The following is a 14856-nucleotide window of genomic DNA, read 5'->3' on the forward strand; positions in this document are numbered from 1 at the left end:
GCTGCGGTGGAAGCTGGATCAAGTAAACTGGCCTTCTTTCACTGCTCTCACAGAACTTGATCCTGCCATCATCTGTAAGCCATCAATAGACAACTGTATGGCAACAGTAACTGACTGTATTATACAGGCAGTTGCTGAATGTATTCCTAAAATCTCGACACATTTTTCACAATATCCTCATCCATGGTGCATCCTGCCTGCCATATGGCACAGAAGGCTCATAAACGGGCCTGGGATACTTTTTGTAGGTATCCCACACTCTTGCACTGCATTGCTTTCCAATAGGCCAGTGCACATGCTTGATGGATAAGACATCAAAGCCAGAAGGAATCTTGGATTAAGTTCACTGCTAACATATCTTTTACCACCAGTTTCAAAGTCATATGGGACAAGATTCAAAAGGTCAGTGGATAATATAATTCTGTCCCCCTGTTGATCTTGCTCTATGATGGCCAAGAAGTAGCTGATAGCTGGAGCATCACTGATACTCTAGGTGAAAGCTTTTGATGGGTATCTAGCACTTCTGCCTCTTCCTCCACCTTCTTGGCCCTCAAGACTCAAGCAGAGCAATCACCTTTTTCCTTTTGAGCTGATTGTCTCTATGACTATAATAGTCCCTTTACATTGATGGAACTCAAACTGGCCTTTCATTGATCTGGCAATACATCGGATGAGCCTGATGATGTACACTATGAAATGCTGTACCATCTAACTCCTGCTTTTCTTGCTATTCTTCTGATTGTTTTTAACCAGATCTAGCAGGAGAATGTTTTTCCTGATGCCTGGCTCCAGGCTATTGTCCTACCTTTCTCTTTGCCTGGGAAGGATCCCAAGATTCCTTCAAACTACCGTCCAATTACTTTGATAAGCTGTCTCTGTAAGACCAAAGAGAGGATGGTTAATGCTCGTCTTGTTTGGTTCCTTGAATCAAAAAACGTCCTCTCGCCCAACCAGTGTAGGTTCCGACAACAGTGCTCCACCTAATTTGACTTGAAACATCAATCAGAGAAGCCTTTCTCAAACAACAACATCTTGTATCAATATCCTTTTACATTGAGAAGGCTTATGATGCAACATGGAGGTATGGCATTTTGCAAAACCTCCATGTATATAGGTTACATGGCTGTTTGCCCATTTTTATTAAAGATTTTTTAATGGACAGGAGATTCTAAGTTAATGTTGGTTTGACACTTTCCTGTTCTTTTCCACAGGAACTTGGAGTTCCTCAGGACTGTGTTTTTAGTGTCACATATTTCAGTATAAAAATTAATGCAATCACTGAACAACTCTCTCTTACTGTTGCAAATGGGTTTTATGTTGACGACTTTCACATCTCACGTCAGTTGTCGAACATGAGGTACATTGAGCAGCAGCTACAGACTGCCCTCAATCACTTACTGAAGTGGACCACAGCAAACGGTTTAAACTTCTCTCCTGCTAAAACTATTTGGATGCACTTTTGCTGCCAACGGGGTATTCACCCTGATCCTGAACTCCGTATCGAAGAAGTTGTGCTGCCTGTGGTCACTGAGACAAAGTTCTTTGGACATTTCTTTGACCATGAGCTGACCTCTATACTACACATCAAGCAGCTACTGGTCAAATGTACAAGAGCACTGAACATTTTCCGTGTCCATTCTTCCACCACTTGAGGAGCAGATCAATGTTCTTTACTAAAGATATATTCTCTTATTCAATCATAACTCAATTATGGACCACTGGTCTATGGCTCTGCCAGGATCTCAGCCTTAAAGATGCTGGACCTCATTCATCATCAAGGACTTAGTCTACGCACTGGGGCTTTCTACACTTTTCCAGTTCAGAGCTTATACATGGAGTCTCATGAACCTTCTTTGCACCTTTGCTGTTTGCAACTGTCTTCACTATATGCTTCAAAACGTTGTTCCTCACCAGAACCCAACTGGGATTTTGTTTTTCTTCCTAGGTGGGCCATACTTTTTCAGAGCAGATTATCTGCTATTGCTCCTTTTGACTTTCATATCCAGGCACAGTTGGATGAATTGGATCTGTCCTTGGATAACATTGCTGTATCCACTGCTCACCCCATCCCACCATGGCTTTTTACAGTCTCCAAATGTGACCTGTCTTTAAGTCATCTGAGAAAAGCAGACACTCAGGACTGGAAATACTGTCTGTTATTTGCTGAACATCTATATATATCTTTATATGTTTATACAGATGGTTCAAAATCAGGTGGCTGTGTGGGCTCTGCTGTGGTTTATTGCAGTTTGGTGGTTGCATGCAGAATCCACTCTTATAGCTTCTGTGTTCACTGCTAAACTGTATGCCATTTCTCTTGCCCTGGATCATATTTCAGCTATGCAGTACTCAAACTGTACTATTTATAGTGACTTGCTGAGTTCTCTATTGCCCCTGAAATTACTTTATGTTAGTTCACACCTTGGTTTCACCGATATTCAAGACCAACTGGCCCATTTCTCTTTAACATCTACTTCTATCCAGTTTTTCTGGATACTGGACCACGTTGGTATTTGTGGGAATGAGCTTGCTGACACTGCAGCTAAATCTATCTGATCTGGCACTATCACTGCTGTGCCTGTTACATACATGGACTATGGTCTTGTATTAAAGACTTGGAGTGAGCAACTGGAAAACAAGCTTTTTGAAATAAAACCCTGTATTGGACTTTGGCTATTTAGGCTTCCATAAGGATTGGAAAGAGGAAGTTCTAAATAGTTGATGCATTGGTCACAGTTTTTTAACTCATCGTTTTCTTTTATCTGGAACTGATAAACCAGTGTGTAGTCAATATAACACTCAGGTCACAATAAGCCACATTTTACTTTCTTGCCATTGTTACGACTCTCAATGACAGCACCATTTTAAACATTCTGTTTCAAGATTTGTCCATAACATTAGACAGTGTTATTGGTGATGGTGACACTGTCCACCTTGGAAATGTTTTCACTTTTTTAAAGGCTATTAATGTTTTTAATGCCATTTAAGTTTTTTAATTTATACATTAGACCTTTTTTAATGTGATTTCCTTTTAAGAATCACAGTCCATCTATTTTAAATTGAAATTAAAAAATGGTCATAATGTCAAGCAACTCAAAATCAAGACTGGAAAGGCCAATTTCAGGTGACTAATGCTGCTGCTTGAACTGACCATTAGTTATACTGGTGAGTTATTATTAAAATTTTACTTCAAACCTTTTAAAACATTTATTACTTTACTTTTTGCAAATGGCCATAATGTCTGAAAACATTGGAACCAGGACCGGAAAGGCCAACTTCAGGTGACTGACGGTGTTTTTTTTCTTATCTGTTAGCCTTCCTGGCGAGGCATGATAATTACAGTTATGCAACAGAAGGTCCTTTACAAGTTGTGTCACTGTAGTTTTTTTCTTAATGTTGTAGACTAGATGTAAATATTGGTTTTATGCTATTTATGTTTTTAAAATTTTGTTTTGTTTTACCTTAATTTCTTTTTATGAATTTTACTAAATTCACTTTAATTTTAACTTTTTACCAGATGTTGGGCATAGATAGCCTAGCTGCTTTGTGCCATAAAACACCAAATCAACCAACCAACCAACCGACCAAGTCTTTTTTTTTTTTTATGGTAATGTATTTAAACTTCATGAAGCTATGCAGCATTTTAATATTGGATGATGATTTGCTTGTATCATTATTGGACTTTATTCATCCTGTTTCTTCTCCACTTTTTTCCATACTCATATGTGAGCTGGTTTGTAGTGAGAAACTCTTGATTTATAATAGAGTACCTTACTGTATGAATATGCTTCATTTGTGATGATTGCACTATAGGCTAAAGGACCTGAAGTAATTTGGTTTCACACCCAAATAACACTTTCATTAAAAATATTGGTACACATTTGTCTTGGAGAACACTCAGAAACTGCATCTTCAAATTCGTTTGACTGGAACCTTCTTGTAAGTTTGAATGCCTTTGAAACACTTAATGGATGAGCCAGTTGAGTTGTCTAAAGTTTAAATTATTACCACAGTATTGTTACATGTAGTGAACAACTATGTTAACACAGGACATCTAATCATAATACCATCAATATTATATTGCAGATGTCAGAAGGTATTTAAATCTTCCTAGACATTATGTATGCCATTTGTTTTGACAGTCAGTCAACTGTGGTTTTGTCCCCATAAATACAGCATATTTACACCTTTAATCTCATCTACATAAATACTAGCATTTTCAAAGAACATCAAAATAGTAGTAAGACAAGGTTTTCCCTTAGCAAAACCATGGGGACTATCAAACAAATCTTTAAATTTGTCAACTGACTTTGGAAAGCATCTTTAATCAGACTTAAAAAGTTTCTCCACCACAGATATAAAGCAAATAGGTCTATTGGTATTTTGATGGTTTTTGTCATTTCCATACAATGTTAGCGAACTTCCAATCTTCTGGCACCTTGCTGCTGTTCAGAAATGTAAAAAAAAATAATATCAAGTGGTTTACACATACCCTTAACCTCTTTCAGAATTATTGGAAAAATGTTATCTGGCCCAGGTACTTTATAATGTTTCAAACTTTCAGATTTTTTAGAAAGTTTAGAATTAACATGATCTTGTTCAATCTTGTTTCCATCCAGCAGCTGTTCAGGATGAGGAATATTGTTTAAATCTTCATTAGTAAAAGTTGAATATAAAAAAAAAATAGATTTTAATAACCTGGTTATTTTATAATCATTAAATATTAGCCTTCTTACATAATCCTTCATTGGTCCTTTTCCTAGCTCAACATTTTTCTCACTCTTAACATATTTAAAGAAATTCTTACAATTTATTTTTACACGTTTGTACAACCATTTTTTATATAATTATTTTATTTTGTAATATTTCATGTGACCAAATCTCTGAATCCTCTGTAATGTAGTTCTCTGAATTTCCCATCATTGTAGTCAGCGTAAATTTTGAATATTCATAATGCTTTTATTTATTGTTTAAATTCTTTGTAAGCCCACTTGATTTTTACTTGCAGCCACCATTGTTTTTTCTCTATAAGGAACATACCTGTGTTGAATAATTAAGAATTTATTTTTGAGATTGTTTTAAATTTCATTGGTATTTTCAACTAATTTAGTCACCCAATTCACAACAAATAATTCTTGTCACATCCCTTCAAGATTTTGTTTTAAATTTGTGATCCAAAATCTCATTATTTCTTATTTTTGTATGCAGCAAAATATCAAATCCAAGATAGCAATGACCAGTTGCATACATACGAGGTCTGTTCAAAAAATACGCGGACTGACGTCATAATACAAAATGTACTTTATTTAGAAGTTACAGGTCTGGGACCCCTTCAAAGTACTCTCCTCCCCAACGCACACACGTATCCCAACGGTGTTTCCACTTGTTGAAACAGTCCTGGTACGCTTCTTTTGTAATGTCCTCCAGCTCCTTCGTCGCATTTTCCTTAATCTCGGGAATCGTCTCAAATCTTCTTTCTTTGAAGGGTCTTTTGAGTTTGGGGAACAAGAAAAGATCGCAAGGAGCAAGGTCAGGTGAGTAGGGGGGGGGGGAGAACAGTGATCGAGTGTTTGGCCAAAAACTCACGAGTTCTGAGGGCCAAATTTCGCAGCAACGCAGTGCATCTTCAATTTTTCGGTCAAAATCTCGTAACAAGATCCAACTGATATCCCACACTCTTCAGCAAGCTCCCTGACAGTCAGACGTCGATTTGCCCACACCAGGGTGTTGATTTTGTCGAGGTGTGGGTCGTCAGTTGAGGTGAAAGGACGTCCAGGACGATTCATCATCTTCAATGGACTGTCAACCATCCTTAAAACATTCATGCCACTTGAAACATGCCGTACGCTTCATAGCAACATCACCGTAAGCCGTGTTAAGCATAGCAAAAGTTTCAGTTACAGATTTTCCAAGTTTAACACAAAATTTCACAGTAAGTTGTTGCTCCTTCAGGTCATTCATTCTGAAATCTGCCAAACGAAAAAATCGCACTTCACTTAAAACCGCGTAGCTAATACACAAATGAAGATATCTGCAATCGGGAAATGGCATCGTAATCAGCTGATCTGTGTGAACCTAGCGACACCAAGCGGATTCCCCTGGAACCAACTGGAGCCGTGCAATTCAAACAGTCCATGTATTTTTTGAACAGCCCTTGTATGTTTCCCAATGTTTATCTTATCAAGCAATTTTTCCTTAGCAGTTAACAATAAATCTAAAATAGCATTGTTCTTAGTAAGTTATATATCACTTGTTGAAGAAAATAATCCTAAACAGTTTCTAAAAACTTATCAGCCTTATACTTTGACTCTAACTAACATTTCTATATCTTTACATGCCTGACATTAAAATTGTGTGATTATGTCCTCTTTAACAGTTGAATTATTTTATCTCTTTGTAGTTTCTCGTTAATTTCATAAGTCTCATCTGTTAGCTTCTAACAAATTCCACCTAAAAGTCTTCTCCATTTATAATCACTAACAAACATCCAGTTAAGTTCAACATCATAGCTATTAGCTTTGATATCCTCAACTTAAACAGACTGTAAACTCATATTTTACATATACATCTATTCTTTCCCCTCTTTTCAGTGCTCTGTTCCTGTTAAAAAATGTAAAATTCTGTATTTCAAAGAAATTTCTGTCATAAAATTGTCTGAATTGAACAAGGTGTCAGTTATTCCCATTATATCAAAATCCTCTGTTGTGATCAGTTCTCATATCACTGATCTTATTTCCTATATTTCTGGCATTGCAATAATAACAGTTCAGGCTATCATTGAGATGCTCTTTCTTTGTGTAAGCTGATCCTACAAATCCAACCAGCCAATGTGTTCTTCCTTACATATTAATCTAAGCCTAGTATTCAACTCTATATAATCAATAAGTACAGGTAATTGAATAGAAAGCTCATACATAAAAAAACTAAACAAAAAAACAAACTTAAATAATATGGTGATAGCCAAAAACAAATTACATATGCAAATATGAGTGCTCACATTAGCTTAAACGTTATTAATCCAAAAATATTGTACCTGAAGACGTGTCAGGTTAAATGAGTGGTTTTAAAATGTCTTGAAAAACCTAAAACTAACCGAAAATAGGAAAATTAGTCTTGTGTGAGAGTAATTTATTAGTTTAATGGAATTGATCAATAAGCCTCCTGATCAATTGACTAGCAAATTCCACTAACCACCCAGCTCTATTTATCATGGGTGTAATAATATATGAAAATAAAAATATTATGAATATTCCTTCTTAAGTGTGTACTAACAGTTTTCTAGTGAATTTTATGTTTTGATGACAGAATTGCAATATGAAGCAGAAATTGACTAGTTATTAATTTTGAGCCTTGTAACTGTATTCTATATATTGTGAGTTGTTTTAGGTGTGTATAGCACAGGAGTCAAGGGAATGAAAATATTGATTGGAATTATGACCTGTTGCTTCTGTTGGGTTCTTTAATTATTTCTTTGACAGAGCACACTATTAAATATTTTATTGTACAATTAACAAGTATCCTGTACTTTTTGCCTTCAAATGTTTTTCCATTCTGAGGGCAAGTAATAAATCATCCAAACAAATGCTCTTGGTTTTCCAAACCAGGCACAACTTTATTTGAAGCTTAAAAGGATGTCCTAGAAGAAACTGTTAATCTGAATGCAAGATCAGCAGTACAAGGTGGTGAAAACAAAGTTGATATGGTATGATGTTTTGCCAGAGTTAGCTTCTTTGTGACTATTATCACAGCATGATGTCATGTTAATGTGTTGAGTGGTATATCAATATTGTTTTCATCTCCAACAAATGCCAATTTTTCATTTACGTGGCTTTGTTTTGTTAGGTCATAAACAATTTCATTAGAAGTCTCACTTTGCTGTTTATAATCTGATATTTAGTACTACCAAATTTCTCCACCTTCACTTTTAATAATTTTGATTTCTTAGATTTGTTTTCCAATAAAATACTTTTCTTGTTGTTTTTTTTTTACAGTATTCTAATACATACCCAATAGAACATTCCTTTTGCAAAATTCTCAACTAAAGCTGCACTGAAGCATGGTTATAGAATAAGCTTAATATTATATGCATAACAAAGTTTGAGAACCACAAGGATCTATTGATCTATCTAGCTGTCCCATCAACTAAATTAAGCTGTAAAAAAAGAAACATTTAAACACTCATTATCACTTAAATATTCATAAGCCTTCCCTTAAACTATCTTAAATCTACTGAAGACAATGCATTCCAAAGGTCAGTCACCATGATAGAAAAATAAAACTGTCTTAGGTAAAATGGCTCCTACTGTGCCAAAATGTATTTGTGTCCACTTGTTCTATTTTAAAAAAAAAAAAAGTTTCAAAGATCTTAACCTGTCATATTACAATCTTCCCATATCAGATATCATATCCCTTGTCTGAATCCTTCAATTCACTGCCTTTCTTAAGGTAATGAGTCCAAATCTGAACAAAATACTTCAAATAAGGCTTAACCAGAGATCTGTACAAAGAAGCAGCAGTCTCCTTTAATGCATTTAGTATGCCTGTATATACAATCCAAAATTGTTTTCTGTTACTTTTAGAGAATACATCTTATTAAAAATAAGATACCTTTTCCAGTTTCAAAATGTCATTTTCTCTCTTGAAGCTGCATGGATGTTTTCATAAAGGTTACCGAAGCCACAGAATAAAAACCTTTTTTGTTATTTTTATTTATGAAATAAAACATTATACAAAACTGAAAACCGATTACTTCCTGGAATGCGTAACTACAAAAGAAAAATGTTTTTCAGTAATAGTTGCAAACACCAAGCTTGCAAATATTATTCTTTTGAATGGTAAATCTTGAAACATTAAATTCCTCTGCTGTAATGATTATGTAGTTCACATTTTCTGCACATTTATCTCATGTTTTTTAACATACTACACATATGCTTTAAGTACAAGGTATTAGTTCAAGGCTTTTTGCATTGAATCTCACATCTGTGGGTAAACCTTCATGTCAAGGGTCAATATGTTATATTCTGTAACTTGAAGGTTTCATCAGAGCTAAAACAGTATCTTTTTCTAAATTCATGATGGTCAACATTCTTTTCTTGTGAATGTAAATTACAATAATATCTGTATGTTGCAAAGCATTGAAACATTTCATAAATTCCTAATCCATGGTCACTAACATTTTTTGCCTATGTCATTGATCTGTGTACATACAGAAAGCCTTAGAACTCTATATCCTAGACCCTAACCCATCAATAGACATTCCCAGCAACTAGTTAGCAACCCTTGTAGAATTCACCATGATGAAGACAAACTCCATGTTCAACAGCCACATTTATATACAAATGGCCTAAGCATGGGCAATCCAGTATCACCAGTTCTAGCCAATATTTTTGTCACAAGTTGAACACAAGCAATTAACACAGCATTACATCCACCACTACACTGATACAGATATGTAGATGACACGATTGAGGGATTCATATCTACAGAACACACACTTAATTTTTTTCAATCACATTAACTTCACATGTGAACAGGAAGAAAGCAATCACATATCATTTTTAACCTCAAAATTACAAGAACCAATACACAATTTAAAACAGGAATCTACTGAAAAATCACCCACACTTGACTATACATTCCTTGGAACTCAGCACATGAAATAAAACAAAAATTCAACATACTAAGAAATCAAATAAACACAACCATAAAACTATGCTCACCAGATAAAATTAGTGATTAATTAGACAAAATAAAACAATACTTCATCAACATCAATAAGTTTCCTCCACAAACCATAGAAAACAGTATACACACACACCTAGACAAAAAGCAAAATCGACTAACGAAAGTAAATATATCGCACAAATTAAAATATCATGAAACCATATACTGCTGCATACCATATATTCCTGACATCAGCAGAAAGATAACCAACATTTGGCAAAAACTAGTAATAAAATGACATTTCAGTCAATACCAAATTTATTCAAAAACCAGGCACAAAACTAAGGTTTATACTGTGTAAAAACTACAGGGTGGCTTGTAAGTCCCTACCCATCCATATGTTATGTTATATTCAATTGTGTGTATTATAAATTTGTTTCTTTTTTTTAGAGAAATATGGCCAATGTAAGCCCATGTTGAGGAAAATATCTCACAGAACATGAAGTCGCGTAATAGTATGCAGTGAGAATGAGGGACAGCACACAGATACACTGGATACATGAGATATATGGATAGGTAGGGACTTATGGGCCACCCTGTACACTGACAAACACAGCACCAATATTATTTATAAAATACAATGTGATAACTGCCACAACTTCTTTATTGGAGAAACTACCAGAAAAATGGAAACCAGATTCAAAGAGTTGCCCTCACACGTTTTAGAACACTGCAAATCAAATAAACACAACATAACCCTAGAAAACACCCAAATATTAAATAAAGAAACAAACATAAACAAACACAAAATTAAAGAAGCCTTACTTATACAACAACTCAAGCCCAAAATAAACCAATACAAAGGAACACCTTTATACCTATATTAATAAATATATTCAACATCTAAGCACGCCCTCTACATTGCTACACTCAATTACACAACTGCCTTCAAACCTGTGGTCAGCTACAGCTCAGTTACCCTTTCTTTCTTTGTGAACCTGAGGATGACCGAAGAAGGTTGAAATGTTGTTTGCTCCTCTACTAGTGCTTTCTCTACCCATACTAGCCATTTTTAAATATAAAATTTTCTCTAAAAGATGGTTTTCTCATCATCACGGATCTTTGCCTTATAGTTCTTCATGTCTTGCACTTTGATCTTTTCTGGTGTAAATTTTTAACGTATGGGTAGCCATCATCACCACATAATTCTTAAATTTTGTAGACAGTGTATATTGGCTTATCTATGATGAACAACTGAAAATTGATTCTTAATTATATCTGAGCAAAATTGGTTTTCAATGTTTTTAACTTTTTTTACATTGAAATGCATGTGATAGAAGTTACATAAAGTAAAGCAAGTTTTATTTTACCCTTAAATTTTAAAGTGCTTCTGTTTGAAAATGGTGATTAAAGGTTAATTATCCTTCCTTTGTTTCATTTCTTCACATATTTTAGATGGTATTGGTTAATAAATATTAGATAATATTTGTCATTTGGAAGTGAATGTTTAATAACTAATGTTTTTTTTCTTGACACATAGGTAATTGTTAGTGCATGACCATCTTAATATGATAATATTTTGTTCATTTAAACAGTATAGAATTAATAGACACATACATCAGTTTTAAAAATAAATAATTAGTTTTTAATTTGTTTTATTACAAAGAGAAATGTACTATAATTGTAATGTTCTATATTTAAGAAAAATAAAATAAAAACATTTCAAGAGACTTGTACATTCCATTTTTATTACTTGAATTTTTTATGTCATTAAATCTTACCAAATTTATAACAAATACACTACAAACATCCATTCTGGAAATTGGCCAGTTTTTTCATATTGGTTTAAAAAAAACACTTGAAGTGTTCTTTGTTTCTCTTCTGCTCTAATAGGCACAAAAAGACCCTGAACAGCAAAAAATATGGAGTTGATCTCATTCATTACACGCATGCTCCTAACACAGCAGTGCATAGTTCAACTAAAGTGGATGGTAAGTTAAGTAATTGTTGGATTTATATCCATCAATATGATTTTTAATTTATACACCTAACCTAAGAATAAAAGTTTACAACTAGTGTATTCATGTTTATTAGTCACATCAAAAACTTTCTATGACAAATAATTAACTGCATATGTAAAATAATGTTCCCAACACAATTATCAATTTGTAAAACTCTTTTGCATTGGTAAATGACTTTAATCTTCTTTGAGAAATGCAAATACATAAGATCAATCCTTTCTCTATTGGTCAAAGGCCATGTCATCACATTTCTTGACTAGCATTCAAAATATTATTGAACTACTGTTTTATAAATTTATGTCAATAAGTTTGGAATCAAATTGTAGATAAAATTCAAAGGTTAATATGAGTAAATTGCTTGATTAAAAAGTAAGCGTTACAAGAACCCACTTAAATATAGATGAGTTATGTGTTATGTCAAGTCAACACTGATTAAAATTAGATGTTTATGATGTTAAAGTACAAATTAGATACTCAAATTACTAATATTGACAAGCTAAATTATAAGAACCTTGTATCTTTTTATTTTGCTGAGTGGCCCTGTTCATTTCTTTCTATTTTTAGAAATGGTCTCTTGTGTACCCTTACTACAATATACAATGTGAATAACCAATAAACAGCTCAGAATGTCCTTGTGGTTTTCTCAGTCATTTTATTCTATGGAAATGCAATCATGTTCTTTCAGTCCAAGATTTCTAGGAGGTAGATTGCGTCTTTAGTTTGCACAAAGTTTCTTACCTTTTTATATTTAAATACAGCTTAGTTACTAAGCTTAATAAATTATAGTGGAATTCTGTGGTATCATAGAATGAATTTTTGTTTATTGAATTGTGTATATGAAACTTTAAAAAATTTTGATGTCCTCCATGTGCAGAAGTTTAAAAGGCTTAACAACCTACATCCAGCAACAACGAAGTTCAAAGGTCGTAGCTAGAAGAGATAATTGTTTACTTCCTTATTTATTGTTTTGTACTGTTATAAAAATAAGTTTCATAACTTATTTTTAAATAGTAATAGTCTGTTATGTATATAATGTATAATAATTTAAATGTTATTGTATAATACAAAATATTAGTTCTCTAAAACACAGCCAATACTGGGTCAGTTTTATATTATTGGATATAATAGCATGAGTGCACATGCACTGTGTTATTGCAAATTATGTAATTATTACAAGCTGCGAGTTATTTTATTTATCTTTCAATTTCATGAATTATGCACTTTCAAGTTTGGGTGATCATGAATACAACTGCTGTTACTGCTGTAGTGGAACTAACAATAATATCCAGCTGGCTGGAACCATGATTTTTGGCCCAGGAAATGATAGCTCTGATCCATATGTAGCATACCAATTTTATGTAACAGTCAGAACTAACTGATGTTTGTCCTGTTGAACCTGCTCAGTGTTCAGGAAGTTTTGGATTTGTCATCCTTTTTTACCCTCCTGAATATGCTTTCAGTCATGTTGTTTTGGGGGGCTTGACCATGGTTCTTTCCTCTTTGGTGGAATTGATCATTCAGTTATGTTGTGTCATTATTTCCTCTTTTATATGGCTCCATTCCTGTCCTTTTCAGGAAGGAGCCATTGGGTTGTATGTGTTTCTTCATTCCTAAATTATTGGAGTTCATGCAAGTCATTTTTGGGGGGCATTTGTATTTAGGGGTTAGTATGCCTCAACCCCCACATACTGAAGGCATTCATGATGAAAAATGAAAAACATAATTTTGTTTTTATTTGTTCAGCATGTATATGTAAATTTTTTATTCACTTCATAATTTCACACTATTTTGTCTCTCACACAGAAATATTTCTACAGACACGATGACATTATTTAGGTGCCCTGAATCTGGTCATGGATTAGTTATACTATCCCAACAAGATTTTCCCTGTGGAGTGGTTTTCAGATCTCCATGTTTTCCAGGTTTTGTGTTGTGCTATGTGTGGTGTCCCAGATTTGAAAGCTTTTGTCATTGTTCTCAGTATACTGCTTTATGATTTTGGCCTCCTGGTGCTCATCCTCTGGTGGAAGTAGTTAATGCTCTCAGTCAAAATTAGCCAGGTTAACACCTATATGTATATCCTCCTATTCATTTCCCTCTATGGGTGCTTGCCATACTTTGGATAAGTCTGTGTAGTGTGCTACTTGTGACTTTGTTTTGGCTTTATTACACTGTTGTGATCTCACTCACATCCATTACCTAATCAACGCTCTGCTTTGGTATCTGACACTTACTGTATTCTTCTGTGGTTCTAGAGTCCATTTGCTTATTCAATGGTATCCTCACCTCTCCTATGACTTTTCATTACTCTCAGAGGTTGAATTCTCCTGTTTAATTGCCTGGCATTTTCTTCCTTTTCTCCTGATGTTTTTCACTTTTTTCATATTTTCTTCTTATCAGATCCATCATCTTACCAAATGCTTTGCTGCCCATTTCTGTCTTCCCCTGGAGGACATCATCAGTACTTTAACAATTTATCTGTGGTTGGTAAGTACTTTTTCTTTGAAGGTGCCCTTATTGCATGTTTGGATCCCACTGTATTGTGAGTGTTACCTGACCATGCCTGGCTATGTATACTTAATCTTAAATCTGCAGTGCACAACCTGTGATCATGTACCATGATAGGTGGCTGTGACATTGAAGCTCTTCCTCCCCAAACCTGATGTTCAATTCAAGATACCACCAAGTGCTGGTTGTTCAGTTCTGTCAACGTATTCTCTGTGCTTTCAGAGTACAATGTCGTAACACATATCCAGATCATATTATACCCATCCTTGAGTTGGGGTGTTTTACAGGACCTCACACTTTTTGCTTCATAACTATGTTCATCCTGGACTTGTATGGATTAACATGAGTAAAGCAGACAGGGTTTACTTCCCATCTCTTATGATCCATGGTATTGAGGCTTTACCTACTGTGGACCTAATGTGCAATTCCAGATACTTATAGGCATTTGTTGATCGACTCCATCAACACGATTGTTCTGCTTTTTGAATAAACACTGCTGTCACCTGTTGAACTATGTTTGGGGCTGTAGTCCTATGGCCTCTCAAATGCATTATTTTCCTCCTTCTTCTAGCAGAGTATTGGAGCCCTTGCCACTTAGTTGTTTCTTGCTGTTGGGGTAGTTGACTGTGGAGGTCTGTCCTTCTGAGTGTGCACAATAACACTC

The 14856-nt window shown here is 34.6% G+C and overlaps 1 protein-coding gene across 1 annotated transcript in view; it reads left to right on the plus strand.

Moving 5' to 3' along the window:
- LOC143236748 (WD repeat-containing protein 82-like) overlaps nucleotides 1–14856 on the plus strand; it is a 47234-nt gene that overhangs the window by 11815 nt on the left and 20563 nt on the right. Inside the window, exon 2 of the mRNA XM_076475234.1 lies at nucleotides 11557–11654. Coding sequence (XP_076331349.1) covers nucleotides 11557–11654 — 98 coding nt within the window. The remainder of the gene's footprint in view (nucleotides 1–11556; nucleotides 11655–14856) is intronic.

Source organism: Tachypleus tridentatus, chromosome 13 (assembly GCF_004210375.1).
Source record: "Tachypleus tridentatus isolate NWPU-2018 chromosome 13, ASM421037v1, whole genome shotgun sequence".
NCBI classification, from domain to species: domain Eukaryota; kingdom Metazoa; phylum Arthropoda; class Merostomata; order Xiphosura; family Limulidae; genus Tachypleus; species Tachypleus tridentatus.